This window comes from Emericellopsis cladophorae (genome assembly GCF_022114955.1).
Source record: "Emericellopsis cladophorae strain MUM 19.33 chromosome Unknown NODE_11_length_583618_cov_114_125112, whole genome shotgun sequence".
NCBI classification, from domain to species: domain Eukaryota; kingdom Fungi; phylum Ascomycota; class Sordariomycetes; order Hypocreales; family Bionectriaceae; genus Emericellopsis; species Emericellopsis cladophorae.
The window spans coordinates 503,643-516,872 of NW_026250936.1; the positions used below are offsets into that span (position 1 = coordinate 503,643).

Consider the following 13,230-nt stretch of genomic DNA (forward strand, 5'->3'; position numbering starts at 1 on the left):
TCCAGCCTACATATGCCGCCGATACAGGCGGGGGAAGCCACATGTCAGGTGCATCCGTGTCAACCCCCGCACATACACGATAGGCCCTAGGTTACTTGATCTAGTTTCCCTTGTTAGCTCAGTCTAAGTATCGCTGAGCATCGGCTTCGTGGTGCTTAGTTCTTGATTGACTAAGGTCACATGATATAGAACACACTTGTGGGGTGTTTTGCCTTGTATAGTTCCACGTATAGTCGGAGTTCGTAAGAACCCTAATCCGTTCTTCCTAACCTCGTATCCTGTGTGACCATCCACCGAGACTAGCATAGGCAATACAATAAGCGCTTGCAAACACACGCAATAGAGAAAATTATACTAGGAAAACGTGCGATTCAGAAGAGCCACATACCTTCGCAGTACTGATCGGAAACTACAAAAAGTCCCTCTTGCTCACCGCCATGTATCCAAGGAGCACGCCTCTCAGCAAGGCGCGACACCTCGGTGAGACCCATCTTTCTGTCTCTGTCTGTCTCTCTGTCTCTCTGTCTCTCTGACTGACTCCAAGCTAGCAATTATTTCCGCCCACAAACCCTGTCAAAGTTCAGATCAACTACTTACGGTAGCTCGGAGGACGCCATTCCATGGATTATGGGGTTGGAACGCCTTTGGCTCTGCATCGCAATTATTCTACTGGTGCGCATCAAACCCGCCAAGAGGCGCGCATTTGCCGGCGAGTTCTGGCCCCAGCAGGGCGGACGGATAGGTCAGGAGTGAGTATAAAAAGATATCTCTAGAAGGACGACTTCGAATAATTTACTTAATAGAAGCGACAGCAGAAGAATCTCGTCCCGGTTCACAATCACCTATTATTAGCCAAGATGGTTTCCTTGCGCAACCTCGCCATCGGCGCCATTCTGGCCGTCGCCGGCATGGCCCAAAACGTCGCCCCGGGCCGAGTGACAGGCGACACCTTCACCCACGACCCGACGGTCGTCAAGAAGCCGGACGGTTCGTATATCATGGCCTTCACCGCCGATAACGTGGGACTCAAGACTTCGACCGACCGCACCAACTGGCGTGACGTGGGCGCCGCGTTCCCCAACGGCGCCCCTTGGACGACGCCCTATACTGGCGGCATCCTCAACCTCTGGGCCCCCGACATCTCCTACCATAATAACCAATACTACCTATACTACTCGGCTTCGAGCTTCGGCAGCCGCCGCTCAGCCATCTTCCTTGCCACGAGCCCCACTGGCGCGCCCGGCTCGTGGACCAACCAAGGTGTCGTCGTCGAGACGTTCGAGAGCGATAGCTATAATGCCATTGACCCGAACCTCATTGTCGACGCCGAGGGCGATTGGTGGCTTAGTTTCGGCTCGTTCTGGGGTGGCATCAAGATGATTGCCGTGGACTCGTCCACCGGGAAGCGCTCCGGTAACCAGCTGATCTCCCTCGCCGCCCGCCCCAGCGTCCCCGACGGTCCCGTCGAGGCACCTTATATTACTCGTCACGGCGACTACTACTATCTTTGGGTATCTTTTGATAAGTGCTGCCAAGGTGCTGACAGCACCTACCGCATTATGGTTGGCCGCTCTACCAGCGTCACCGGACCCTACGTCGACAAGTGCGGCAAGCAGATGATGCAGGGCGGCGGCACCAAGGTCATGTCGAGCCACGGCTCTATCAACGGGCCCGGCCATAACGCTGTCTTCACCGACAACGACGGTGACGTCCTCGTATACCACTACTACAGGGACGACGGCGTTGCGCAGATGGGTATCAACTTGATCCGCTACACCAACGGCTGGCCTGTCATCTACTAGTAGAGCATGCGTACGGCATATCGTATGGAACACGGTCGGAAAGCGCCCCAATTACAGCGTGCGGCGACGGTCAAGGGTGTTAAGCAGAGGGAGGAGGATGTCAGGTACTGTTGTGCACGTTGGATACTTGCAGGGGTCCCAATTACGAGTCGACACGCTAGCTAGTTTTGAGCTGCTTCCAAACATGTTTTCCGCCACTCGCAACCGCCACTGGCGCCCACACTACCCACCCGTAATTGTGAAGATGAACTCCATGGGATGAAAACCTACTAGCTCCGACTAGCGTAGCATCAACGCGGGGAGCGCCTGGTCATGGACCCAGGGCGGCGGGTGGTGGACATGAGAAAGGATACCCATAGAAATATCGCTCCCACACAACAGCGCACAGCGTCCAATGCTACAGCTCATTTACTACCATAATAGGACGAGTAGAGCTATTATTGCCAACTAATGTAGTTCCTTACCTTGCAAGGACATCGTTTCAATCCAACTATTAGTTGCTGGCTGCCGCAAATGCCCCCAGCCTTCAATAACTAGGTCTCGAAGGGTCCTAATGCGGGTATTAACGCATATATTCTTTTGCCACCAGCCAGCCATTCTCACTAACTTCTCAACCTCTAAATATTCAAAAGAGCCTTGGACTTTGGTCTTATTAAGCGTATCAGGATGCCTAGGCATTGGGTTGTGTGGTGTGGAGAGGTGTTGTTGTGTGGGTGGGTGCGGATTTTTACGTGTATTATTCTTACGAGCTCGTGGCCACCCACTGCGGGTTTACGCGTGCCACACCAGTGACGGCTGCAACCCCGCATGGAGCAATCAGACTGGCCTGAACCTGTGTGCCAATCACAGCAGGGCCGAGAACGCCTGGGCGATGGATGTTCCAAGTGATTCTCCGCCAAGCGCGTCCATGGCCTCGTGATGGTTGCCCTCTTTGCCGGCTGTCATTAGTGCGCATTGTTTGTCGTCGTAGGCACAACCCACCTTCCGTGGCCCCCATTATGTGCAGAAAATAGATAATATGCCTGATCTCACGGTCGCTCATGGAACCAAAGGATGGAATTGGATTTTGAATAACTGCTTGTATTTCGCCGCGGTATCCGCGGAGGAAACCTGGTAGTTCATGATGTTGGGTGTAATTTACGGGGGCAGGAACACAAGGACGTCACCGTCAGCTGCTGTGCGGTCCTCTGCAGACTTGGAAAGTTGGATTATTCCGCTCTTCAAGGAGGAGATTTCACCCGTGGATGAGACCCTCATCATGCGCCCGGAGTCTCACCAATAGAAATGCGTCCCTTCAGCCTGCTCAGGTCGCTTGTCGGCTACCTCGGCCTCGCTGGCTCTGCCATTGTCTTCAGCAACCCCATCCGCGCCCCTGGCGGTGCTGACCCTCATGGTACTACTTGGTAGCCACAGAGTGGACAATCCTCCAAACCACCCGGGCCCGCTCCATTGAAGGGCTCAAGACCGCCACAGCGCGCGTCATCTACACGGACAGCAACCCGTCGCGCTGCCGCAACGTCTGGGCTCCGGAGCTCCATCATCTCAGTGGTCGCTGGTACTTCGACGGCACTAATGTGCGCTTCAACGGCCTCGGTAACTACTTCTTCTACTCGGGTATAACCGGTGTGCCCCACCAGTCCGCTTGCGTCCACCGCCTCGGCACCGACAGCATGTCCCTCATGGAACCCCGTAGCATTATTCGCATAGCTCTGGGAGTGCAGCGAGGTCCCCGTGCGGGAGGGTCAGGACGCTCCCTACATTGGCGGTAAGACGTACGTGGCCTACTCGGCTAACTGTTACTAGACGGACGACTACGTTCCATACCACAAGTAATCCCAATGGCGCGTGCGACGATGTTCGCTATGCCATGGTCTAGCCTTTCACTGCGAATGCTGATGGCTCCCTTAACTTTCGTTGCGTGCAGGTTCCGAATTACCAGTGGGGCGAGCCTCGCAGCTGACGCCCTTGTATACCATGCTGTTGCCACTCCATATTTCTCTTGAATATCTGATGCAACTCAACAGATGCAGATTTTGGAAAATGAACTGTCTCTATAGCGTGTGTTGATATATTTTCGGACGACAACTTGTTAACTTAGTTTGCTCAACGTTAGTGTTGGTAGTAGATGTAAATTTGCTTGCTAGTGGCTGAGTGAGAGCAATGCAGGGTTGTTGGGTTGGTGTAGTTTAGTCTACTTTTATTTCTGGATCGCTGCGTCAGGTGCAGGGAGAACCAATCGTGTGACGTGGCCTGCCAGGCAACGGCATCGGCGTAACTCTGCACTACCGTTATTGGCTCGAGACGGCGGCAGCTCCTGGCATTCCGCGCCACCAAGGTGCGGTGCGATAATTGCTGGTAGCGTACCGAGTAGACATGCTAGAAATGATGGAAGCGTTCTGGCTTTGACTTAGTCTACTGCAGTCTGCACGCCGGTGCCGGATAAAATGTGGGCTTCGACTGTGGTGATTCCCTGTCGCGTTCCCACGTTCTGGAAGAGTTTTGTTCGCGGAATTCGCATTTGCACAATGCCTAGTATCTCGTGGCCCGCATCCAAAGCGCCGATGACGGCCGCGGTGCCGACATTGCCTGTGGATCTCCACGACAAGAACGGTTTCTATGGCTCGTGACGTCGTTCGTGTCCAGATGAATGTAGTGCAACTCCACAGTCTATTGTGTGTTTTTCACGCAGGTTGCCGAGGGTGTTTTATATGACAATATCCAAACGCGAACTAAATCGCTACAATACAATGGCAAATTCAATCAGTGCGTCTACCGCTATGGCCTCTATAATGCCAATGCTGAAGAATGTGAGGCGCCTCTTTGCTGCGTACCAGCAAATCGTCTCTTCGATTTTCTGTCTCGCGCGACAGCACCACCACGGAGCCGATCGTGACGGAGTGCGAGAGGTTTTTAGGTGGTACTTAGAGCGACCAGGAAATAGTGAATACAGTTGCTAGCCTTAACGTCCCAGCCTTCCTGTTCATTCTGACTGCCTCTCCATCAATACACATGCCTTGTGGATGTAACCCCCTATTTCTCCACTTCTTTATCCAGGAGACTTGTGCTCGGCGGTTAAGATCACTAAGTGTCCATTGGGTGGAGGGCTATTCGTAGTCAAAACTCGTCTTTTCGACTTTCTCCGGAATTGTGTACGCCATTGTGTGTGGCCAAGGTACTCGGAAGAAATTCTGCCTACATGGCAGGGATCAATACAGGGCGACGAGGGAACGCCGTAGCCTCTGAATGTGTTCGTCATACCACAGTCAAGTGCACGTTCAATGTCAGCACAAGAACCAAGCCACTACCACACAAAAGCAAAGATACAAATATACGGCCATGCTGTCATCTGGACCAAAGCCTCTCAGTCGTGCTGACGGGTCCGCTATTCAGTTATTCTGGCCGTGGCGGGGCCACGTTCGAGGCCCAGTGGAACGAAAATCCATATGCCTTCTTCGCCACGCATGTCGAGCACTTCCATAGCTACGGCCTCATCAACGGGCCAAACCCACCCATCTCGCACGGCTCGGTCCTCATGCACATGTCCTTTACCGCTGACATTCGTGTTACTACAGTCAAGCATAACCTCCCGGGGTCTTGAGGTACGGAGGAGGAAGAATCCCCTCCAGCTCAGCCTTGATCTGCAGAGCCAGCGTCTGTGAGTGGAAGCGATGCAACTGAGTATAGCCACCTGCGATCCAATAATTCACACCTTCAAGGCGCGGATGACGCTTCCACATACCCCTGATCTCGCCTTCTGCGTCAATTCCCCAGGTCGTGTCAAGACGAGAGGCTAGCTCCTTAGGTCCTAACTGGCCATCTTCGACCTTGACATTCTCGCCACCTAGCATGTCGGTCACGTTCTTCTTGACGTCCATGTCATCAAATCCGGTGCACCAGATAACAGCGTCTGCGTCCAAAGCACTTCCGTCCGAGAACTCGAGACCGGTCTTGGTGAACGCCTTCGGCTCTACCAATGTCTTCAGCGAGACCTTCTTGTCGGCAATGAGCTGTGTAACTCCCACGTCCATGTAATGCTTTCCGCAGTTCTCAATAAGGTTCGACATGAGTGCGCACTGGGGATCAAGTGCTGTGAGGACGGGGAACCCAGCATCAGCCAACGGCTTGTAGCGGTTGGGCTCTTGAGAGGCCATCATTGCGAGGAGTCCCTTGGCAAGAGCACCATCGACAGGAGAGGGAAGTGAAAGGAAAAGACGATCGGCAGCTGAGACGCCGAGGTCGTACGCTCCAAGGCTGCGCTGGTCAAGAACGTATTCGGTTGGGCAGATGAAGGTTGGAGAACGGACGACCATGGTGACCTGCAAACCGGCCGAGTAGCAGTCATCTAAGACATCGAAAGCTGTGTTGGCAGATCCGACCACAATCGCGGACTATCCGACTTCCATTAGCTGACGACATGTACAGGCATTTGCAAAGGCCTCACTTTGACACCATCAGCAGCAAGAGCTTTACCGTTGCGGAAGCTTTGCGAGTGCATAGATTTGCCCTGGTATCCTCGGTCTGCAATTTGAGGCAGGTAAGGCTTTTGAGACCCAACACCCGTAGCCTGCACGAAATGCTTGGCCTTGACTGCCCGGGGCCCAGCCAAAGTGTCAAAGGTAGCCTGCCAAGTCCTAGTTTTTTTGTCCCACACCGCAGAGATCAAATTTGCAGACGTGATTACATTGAGATGGAAGGCTTCAACGTATCTGATGACTTGCTCAGCAAGGTCGTTCTTGGATAGTAGATGTGGGGACTTGAGTTCGTCTCGATAGTCTGTACCGTATCAGCATCCGACGCGTCATCATGAAGGAGGACATGCATACTAAGATAAGGCATCTCGCAGAATGACGTTGGGACGTGAAACTTGAGATTGTCATATCGGAGTGCCCAGTTGTCTCCAATCTTGGCATTCTTTTCTGCTAGTACGTGGGACACCCCAAGTGCTTTGAGGCGGGCAGCAAGGGAAATCGCTGCATTTCCAGCGCCCAAAATCAACACATCTGTCTCGAGGTCGCCAGCGCCATCAATAGGCTGGGCAGGGGCATGGAGCAGTCCCTCATCCTCTGGATGGAGGTTGAGACTTCCAAGTCGGGTGTTGAGAACCCAAATCTTCCACTCAACAGAGTCATCGGCCGTCTTAGATGGTAGAAGGACAATCTTGCCGGTGCATGTAGCGCCAGGAGTCGACGTGCGGAAGTTAATTGAACAGTCGATAAATTGCTGTCACCAGAGTCATGAGCCTTTGACGTGCACAGCAAAACAGATATTGTGACTTACGAGAAATGGGGTTGCTGGGATGAAGACTGCTTCTCCTTCGGCAGAAAACTTTCCGCAGCCTCGAAGATCTACTACCTCCAGAAGAGCTTCTGCTATGACCTTAGGTGACACGAACGTCCTTAGGTGATAAGTCAAGGCAAGGCTATCCTTCCACCAGGCTTGAGTATCGTGGAAACAGGCAGTAATTGCATTGGCGTCTTTCGCAGCAATGCCAGCATTGAGACGATCTAACACGGCTTGTGCTTGGACAGTTGGTGCCTTGTCAACCGTAGACTCCGGAGACACTGTGCTAAAGGGAATAGTGGGCAAGGGATACTCCTTCATAAGCGTTTTCAAGTCCGCACGAGGAGGCGTTTCCTCGCCAGTGCCGTTGGTGTCTACCCATGGTATCCCCAGCTGTCAGCAAACCCTTGCAAGGTGATGATCCCTCGGCAACCCGAAGTACCCGGTAATGGTCACCACCAATCGACCTGTACCTAGACCTGGGTAGCACTCACAGGAAGACATCTTGCGGACTTGGGCAAAAAAGCGTCCGGATTACGTATATCCTCTTCGTTTCGTTACTTCTGCAATGCAACCTTGGCTGAAATGCAATCTCGCTTGCTTGTGAAGAGATGTGCAGAGAACAAAAGTTACACAGCATGGGACATCGCACAATACGCGAGTACATACGTAATATAATCGTAAGACGGCACTGGGTCATGTTGGACCCTCGTTTCTGCAGGATCCTGCGCAAGGAGGCAAGAGGGTACGTGCCTCATCATGGACATGGGTTGGGGGGGACTCACCCTGGCTGAAGACTCACTTCAGAACCCCTGTACACACCACGGTTCCTACGCACCACTGCCTGGAACTCCATGGGGATCAGCTCAAGGAATCCCTCGTAAGGCAAGGCTCACTGGAAGATGGCTGGGGCCCAGAGGTGGATGCTGTCACTTTGAGTTGCGGACATGAAACCAGGCCTGAGCGATCCCTGCGTCTCGCCGACAGTGTAGCGAAGCTCTGGTAAGCAGCTCGCCGCTCGACCGCACACAGCCGTAACTGATCTCGCCAGTAATACAGTGCACCCAGACTTCAAGTCCAAACGAACATTGCTTCTGCTAACGGCAACATTGAGTGTGCATAGAGGCGGCGTTGACCCCGCGGCCTACCCCACTTGAATTGATCTGTCACCTTATCCGTCTTTGGCGTCTGTGCCCTGCCTAACAAAAGGGACCAAAGATATTGCAGATCGCGGCCACTCGTGGGTCGGGCGTTGTTGAAACCACGGCCGCTATCGCCGCGGGCCAGGGATTCGTGACCGTTAGTCCAAACGGCCGGGGGTCTGCCGTGTGATGACACCCAGCTTCATCCAATCAACGGTAAGAAGCTCGCGCTCGGCGGTGTCGTAAATACAGCCCGGCGGGGCTCAACTGCTGAGACGGTGGCTATTGGTCTCTCCCCTTCTCTGAGAATGGCGTCTAGCCCTCAGACTGGCGTCGAGTGTCAGCGCTAGCGGTGAGCCCGGTGTGTGTAGGGTTATGAAGACGGCGCGGAGGGCGGCTCAGGCTTCAGCTTGATTCCGCAAAGGAGTTACCGAGCTGTCTTGACAAGTTCGCTAGCGCTGGGGTGCAAAATCTAACCACCTATGGTTTAGCGTTTTGCAGTCGAGGCGTGCAAAAGTACGGATCTCTTGAGACCCTGTGCGACCAGGCGTTGCTAGATGTAAAGTGGTGCTCAAATTGACAAATTGACACCATACTTAGCACGAAATTGAACAGCCAAGACAGATCAGCCGTAGAGAATTTGTCGGGAGAGTGCGGTAGTCATGGTTGCGTTCCATGGCTAGGGGATATTCATTCACTGTCAGTGGCAAACGCGGACCAACGATTTGAGATAGGTTGGGTATATGTTCGCGAAGGAGTAAATACGCACCGTGGCGAGATAACACGTTGGATGTACCCCGTATAACGGTTTTAGTAACGGTTGATGAAGTTGACCAGGTGCCCTGACTCTTTGCGTCCATCCACCCCTGACTTGTCGTCTCACCGTCAGCATTTGAGAGATCATTGAGCTGTGTCGCATGGGGGTTAAATGTAGGAGCCATAAAATGCCGACATTTGTTACGTATTGCTTTTGCTATTGAAGGATAGTATTTGTATCCTCCCTTCGGCGTTCGGACAGTGAAAGCTGTTTCTGAGGCCGTCTTCTTTTCTCGTGCAGCATGTTTTCTTTTCCTTGACTAGCCTCTCAAGAGTACAAACCTTCACCATGGCGATGGCGAAGGAAGAGCTCGACAGCCTTCTGGCTGCTCCTGCAATGGAGCCCCCCGAAGACGTCACTCCTGACTTTGAAAACCATCCCAACCGCAACGGGCTTGCGTTGGCCGTCACTACATTGTGTCTTGCAGTTTCTATACTCTGCGTGATTCTGCGAACGTACGCAAGGGTTTACAAAATCCGGGCAATCCACATGGAGGAGAGTAAGAAACTATACGTTCTTGATTTGTACATTCTTTTAATGGTTACTGACCATGCTACCCGTTATAGTCTGCATGTTTATTGCATTGGGAGCTCTCGGTGGTACAGCTTATGCTGGCTACGAGATGGTCGAGACACCTGGGTACTACGTTCACCAGTGGAACTTGGTCAACGGAGACCTTGTTCGACCTCTTTATGTACGTTTGTCCAAATTATTGGTTGGGAACCTTGCTGACCACCACACACAGCTCATTCTCGTCTATGGATGTTGCTACAGTGTAGTTTTGCCCCTGATCAAGACCGCTATCCTGCTTGACTGGTGCCGCGTCTTCGTACCAACCGACAAGTATCGAAACCCATTTTGGTGGGGATGCGTTACCCTCAGTACCTTTCAATGCGTCTGGGGCGTCATGTGCATCATTCTCCTCAACATGCAATGCAGACCGCATAACGCCATCTGGGAATTTTATGTCCCGTCTAAATGCTACGGACTTCCCTCCGTCATGCTTGGATCAGCGTCCGTTCAGGTCATCACGGACATCTGCATGGTTCTGTTACCTCAGCGTGAGATCTGGAGACTGCACATGAACTGGCAGAGGAAGGCTGGTATTGCCCTCATGTTCGGCGTTGGCATGATGTAAGTTGTCTGAAGACTTGTGTTGAAATGGGCAAAGCTAAATCGGTAACTCCAGTGCCTGCATCGCTGCTTGCTTCCGCCTGTCTCACACTATCACTTTCTCGAAGGAGCTCGACCGAATGTACTTCATTGGTCCCTTACTGTTCTGGGCATGGGCAGAGATGACGGCTGGCTTCTTCATCTTCAGCTTCCCTTGCTTGCCGAGAATTCTGGCCGAGTCTCCACTGCCTCAGACCGTGAAGTCGCTGTTCGGTATCAGTGCAGGCTCTAGACCCAGTGCAAGTGGAAACTCCAACCCCATTGTCACAATCGGTGGAAGCGGCGCGAAGGCAAAGACGAAGGGTGGTCACGTGGAGATTCCCGATGATGGTATGCCAATGGATGATCAAAGCCCGAACGACTCTCAAGAGGCCCTCTACCGTGGCAAGGCTCCTGAAGAGGAACAACAGAAGGAGAATGGAGAGGTGAGACGGACGGTTCAAGTCTCGGTAACATCAGATGCGCGATCGAACTCTCCTGTCCCGGACAATGGCATGCCGTGGAGCACCGTGGGCCGGCGCTACTAAGCGGCCGATGCAAGATACATTACTAAAGAGCCATGGAATCTCAGACAAAGTCGTAGGATTTGCCATTTTCCGAAACAGTGCGTCTCTTTCTATAATTACCTTTCCCTAAGTCCGATTATCAGGACCCATCATCAGGCATCGACGAGGTCGCGAGGCGTATCTACGGCAGCTGTATCCCTATCTAGAAAGGCTTTCTTGAAACCCGAACTACTTCACGGAAAAAGTAATCGATCTAGTTCGAGGGTCTGTTTTATGGTAAGACCAGATTCCATCACTAAGAGCAAGGTGTAAAGAGACATAACGCATCTAATCTCTCGTGAGACTCCTCCGAGTCCTGCCCGGGAAAAGTGACTCATTTACCGTCCATGCATGTCTCAAATTCTGAAGGACCAACTTTTGTCTGTTGCAAATCTTGTACTTATTAGTACGAAAATGCACTGCCAAGCCGAACACAATTGAAAAGCATACAGCCTTAGGATACAGGTTGCGCAGCGAGAGAAAAGGGCTCAGCTAAGTTGAGATAAGGTGACGGCCTCTCAAATGGCGAGCGTATGCAACGTAATGTCAAAAAGATACGTTATCCACGTGAGAGTTTTAGACATGAACAACTCAAGGAGGTTTCTTCAATTCTGGTGCAAAGTCTTGGGTGTTCAGACTCCTTGAGTGTCTTGTGACCAAGGAGGAGCACATCCCATGCCTTTGTAGATTCCCCCTGAAGCTCTTTGACAATATCAAGGCAATCTTCCACTAGTGGCGAAGCACCACTAGTCTCGTCTATAAATGTAGACTTGCTGCAGAAATCCTTGCCACTTAGGATCTGATAGGGATAGCTCTCATGGTTCTTTTCTTCCTCGTCGGCGTCGTCCCACGTTCGGTACGCGCGCTCAGGGGAGCAGACTGGAAGTCGGATCAAGCCAGCTTTTCGAACATCGTTTAAGAATGCGAGACTGTTAATGAAGTCATTGTCGAGCTTGTGGCGTCGTGGAGCACCATTTCCTCTATTCTTATTATATATATTGACCGGTCTAATAAGGTTAGTATGCTTATCTACGCCGGTTTTTCGGAGCAGGAGGATAAGAATGGTACGAACTTACCCCTTAACGAGATCCTCTATAGTAATGCCTCCATAGAGATTGTTATCCACCTTGATCGTTTTTAGACCGGGTGGCAGTGAAAACTGGCCCGGGTGGCTGATATGACTAGGATTCCCGTTGCCGTCCGCTACGAAATACCTTTTTCCGTTATAGCAGACCCCGGCATATTCGCTCACCTCATCGTTAATATAATCCGACAGGTTATTATTATCGTCGCAGCTCAAACCTAAGTCAAGGATAAATCCGTGCGTTCTAGATAATCTCTAGATTTCGGGAATAGCGAGGCTGAAAAAGGTTCGAGTAATACTCTCCCTCTAATAATCGTCCACGTCTTGTCCCGCCGTCGAACCCGTACTACCGTAGCTCCTGCCGTTGCTATCGATAAAGGTGCCCTCTTCTATTAGACTATATAGCCTGTCGATAGACTTGTTACTACCGTCGAATAGTGCGGCGAGGTTGTCTATAGTGATCTATGACCAAGAGTCGACCACTGTTGATATAAACGCCTTAAAATCACCCTGTGAATCCTTATCCTAGGAGTCCCTTCCAATCTATATTAGAAAGGCCTCTGAAGAGTAAACGTGTTGCTTACGGGGTTATGCTCGCTAAATCTTTCGCTAGCGTCGTCCCTTGCTGCACAGCAAGGATAGAAGTATCCTCTAGGTTAGCTGCAGTCGTCGATCCGGTTTTGGCGAGCTTGGGTAATGTAGAAATGACTAGAAGTCTAAAGATTATTAGTATCGCGAGGTTCTAAGATAGTATAACGGAGCTTAGGGCTAACTTAGTGTTACGGTTCTACCAGTTGCTGGCGGCTGGGTACAAGACCCAGCCCAGTTCACCTAGGCACGTGACGCGTGCCCGCGAGGACGCACAGACCTCGCAGGGTTTTCACAGGAAAGGGGGACCGTAAATTCCCTCTTCTCTCTCTTTTCCTACCTAATCGTTAGATAGACTCAATCTGAGCTACCAAGTTGTTCCAACAGGGCTTAGCCCACAACAATAACTAGACGCTTATGCCTCTCGTCCGTGCGCACCGCGTATAGACCCTAGCCAAGGGACGTTCTTTTTAAGATATCACCGATCATATAACACTTAATTACGAATAACTCAGGATAGGGCGAGGAGGGAAGGGAATACGACAGACCTCGGCAGCGTACCGATGGGTGAGCAAAGGAGCACGACCCGTGGTAGCATGAGATGATCTACTGGCTTATCCGATGTACCTTATACATACGACCATACCTAGTGGAAAATACGGGATCCCGTCCGCTCTCCCATCGTCAAGCCGCTGAGGGGCTGATTAGTAGTTGGGTCGGTGACGACCAGCGAATACCGGCTGTTGTATGTATTTTTGGTTCTTTTTTATATGGCGCCTGAGATTGATAAAAGTAGCCG

At 51.9% G+C, this 13,230-nt stretch overlaps 4 protein-coding genes across 4 annotated transcripts; 3 read left to right on the forward strand and 1 right to left on the reverse strand.

The window, feature by feature from the left end:
* Positions 1-857: 857 nt before the first annotated feature.
* Positions 858-1,802, forward strand: J7T54_000960 (uncharacterized protein; the record flags this gene model as incomplete). Its single annotated transcript, XM_051505003.1, has 1 exon — positions 858-1,802. The coding sequence occupies one exon, from the start codon at positions 858-860 to the stop codon at positions 1,800-1,802; it is 945 nt and encodes a 314-aa protein (XP_051363673.1).
* A 1,284-nt stretch (positions 1,803-3,086) lies between these two features.
* J7T54_000961 (alpha-N-arabinofuranosidase) lies at positions 3,087-3,605 on the forward strand (the record flags this gene model as incomplete). Its single annotated transcript, XM_051505004.1, has 3 exons — positions 3,087-3,195; positions 3,258-3,474; positions 3,524-3,605. 3 exons carry the CDS (start codon positions 3,087-3,089, stop codon positions 3,603-3,605), a joined length of 408 nt encoding a protein of 135 aa, XP_051363674.1.
* A 1,769-nt stretch (positions 3,606-5,374) lies between these two features.
* Positions 5,375-6,297, reverse strand: J7T54_000962 (uncharacterized protein; the record flags this gene model as incomplete). Its single annotated transcript, XM_051505006.1, has 3 exons — positions 5,375-5,490; positions 5,542-6,190; positions 6,244-6,297. The coding sequence occupies 3 exons, from the start codon at positions 6,295-6,297 to the stop codon at positions 5,375-5,377; spliced, it is 819 nt and encodes a 272-aa protein (XP_051363675.1).
* A 3,233-nt stretch (positions 6,298-9,530) lies between these two features.
* J7T54_000963 (uncharacterized protein) lies at positions 9,531-10,741 on the forward strand (the record flags this gene model as incomplete). Its single annotated transcript, XM_051505007.1, has 4 exons — positions 9,531-9,540; positions 9,608-9,735; positions 9,787-10,175; positions 10,231-10,741. 4 exons carry the CDS (start codon positions 9,531-9,533, stop codon positions 10,739-10,741), a joined length of 1,038 nt encoding a protein of 345 aa, XP_051363676.1.
* Positions 10,742-13,230: the final 2,489 nt, after the last annotated feature.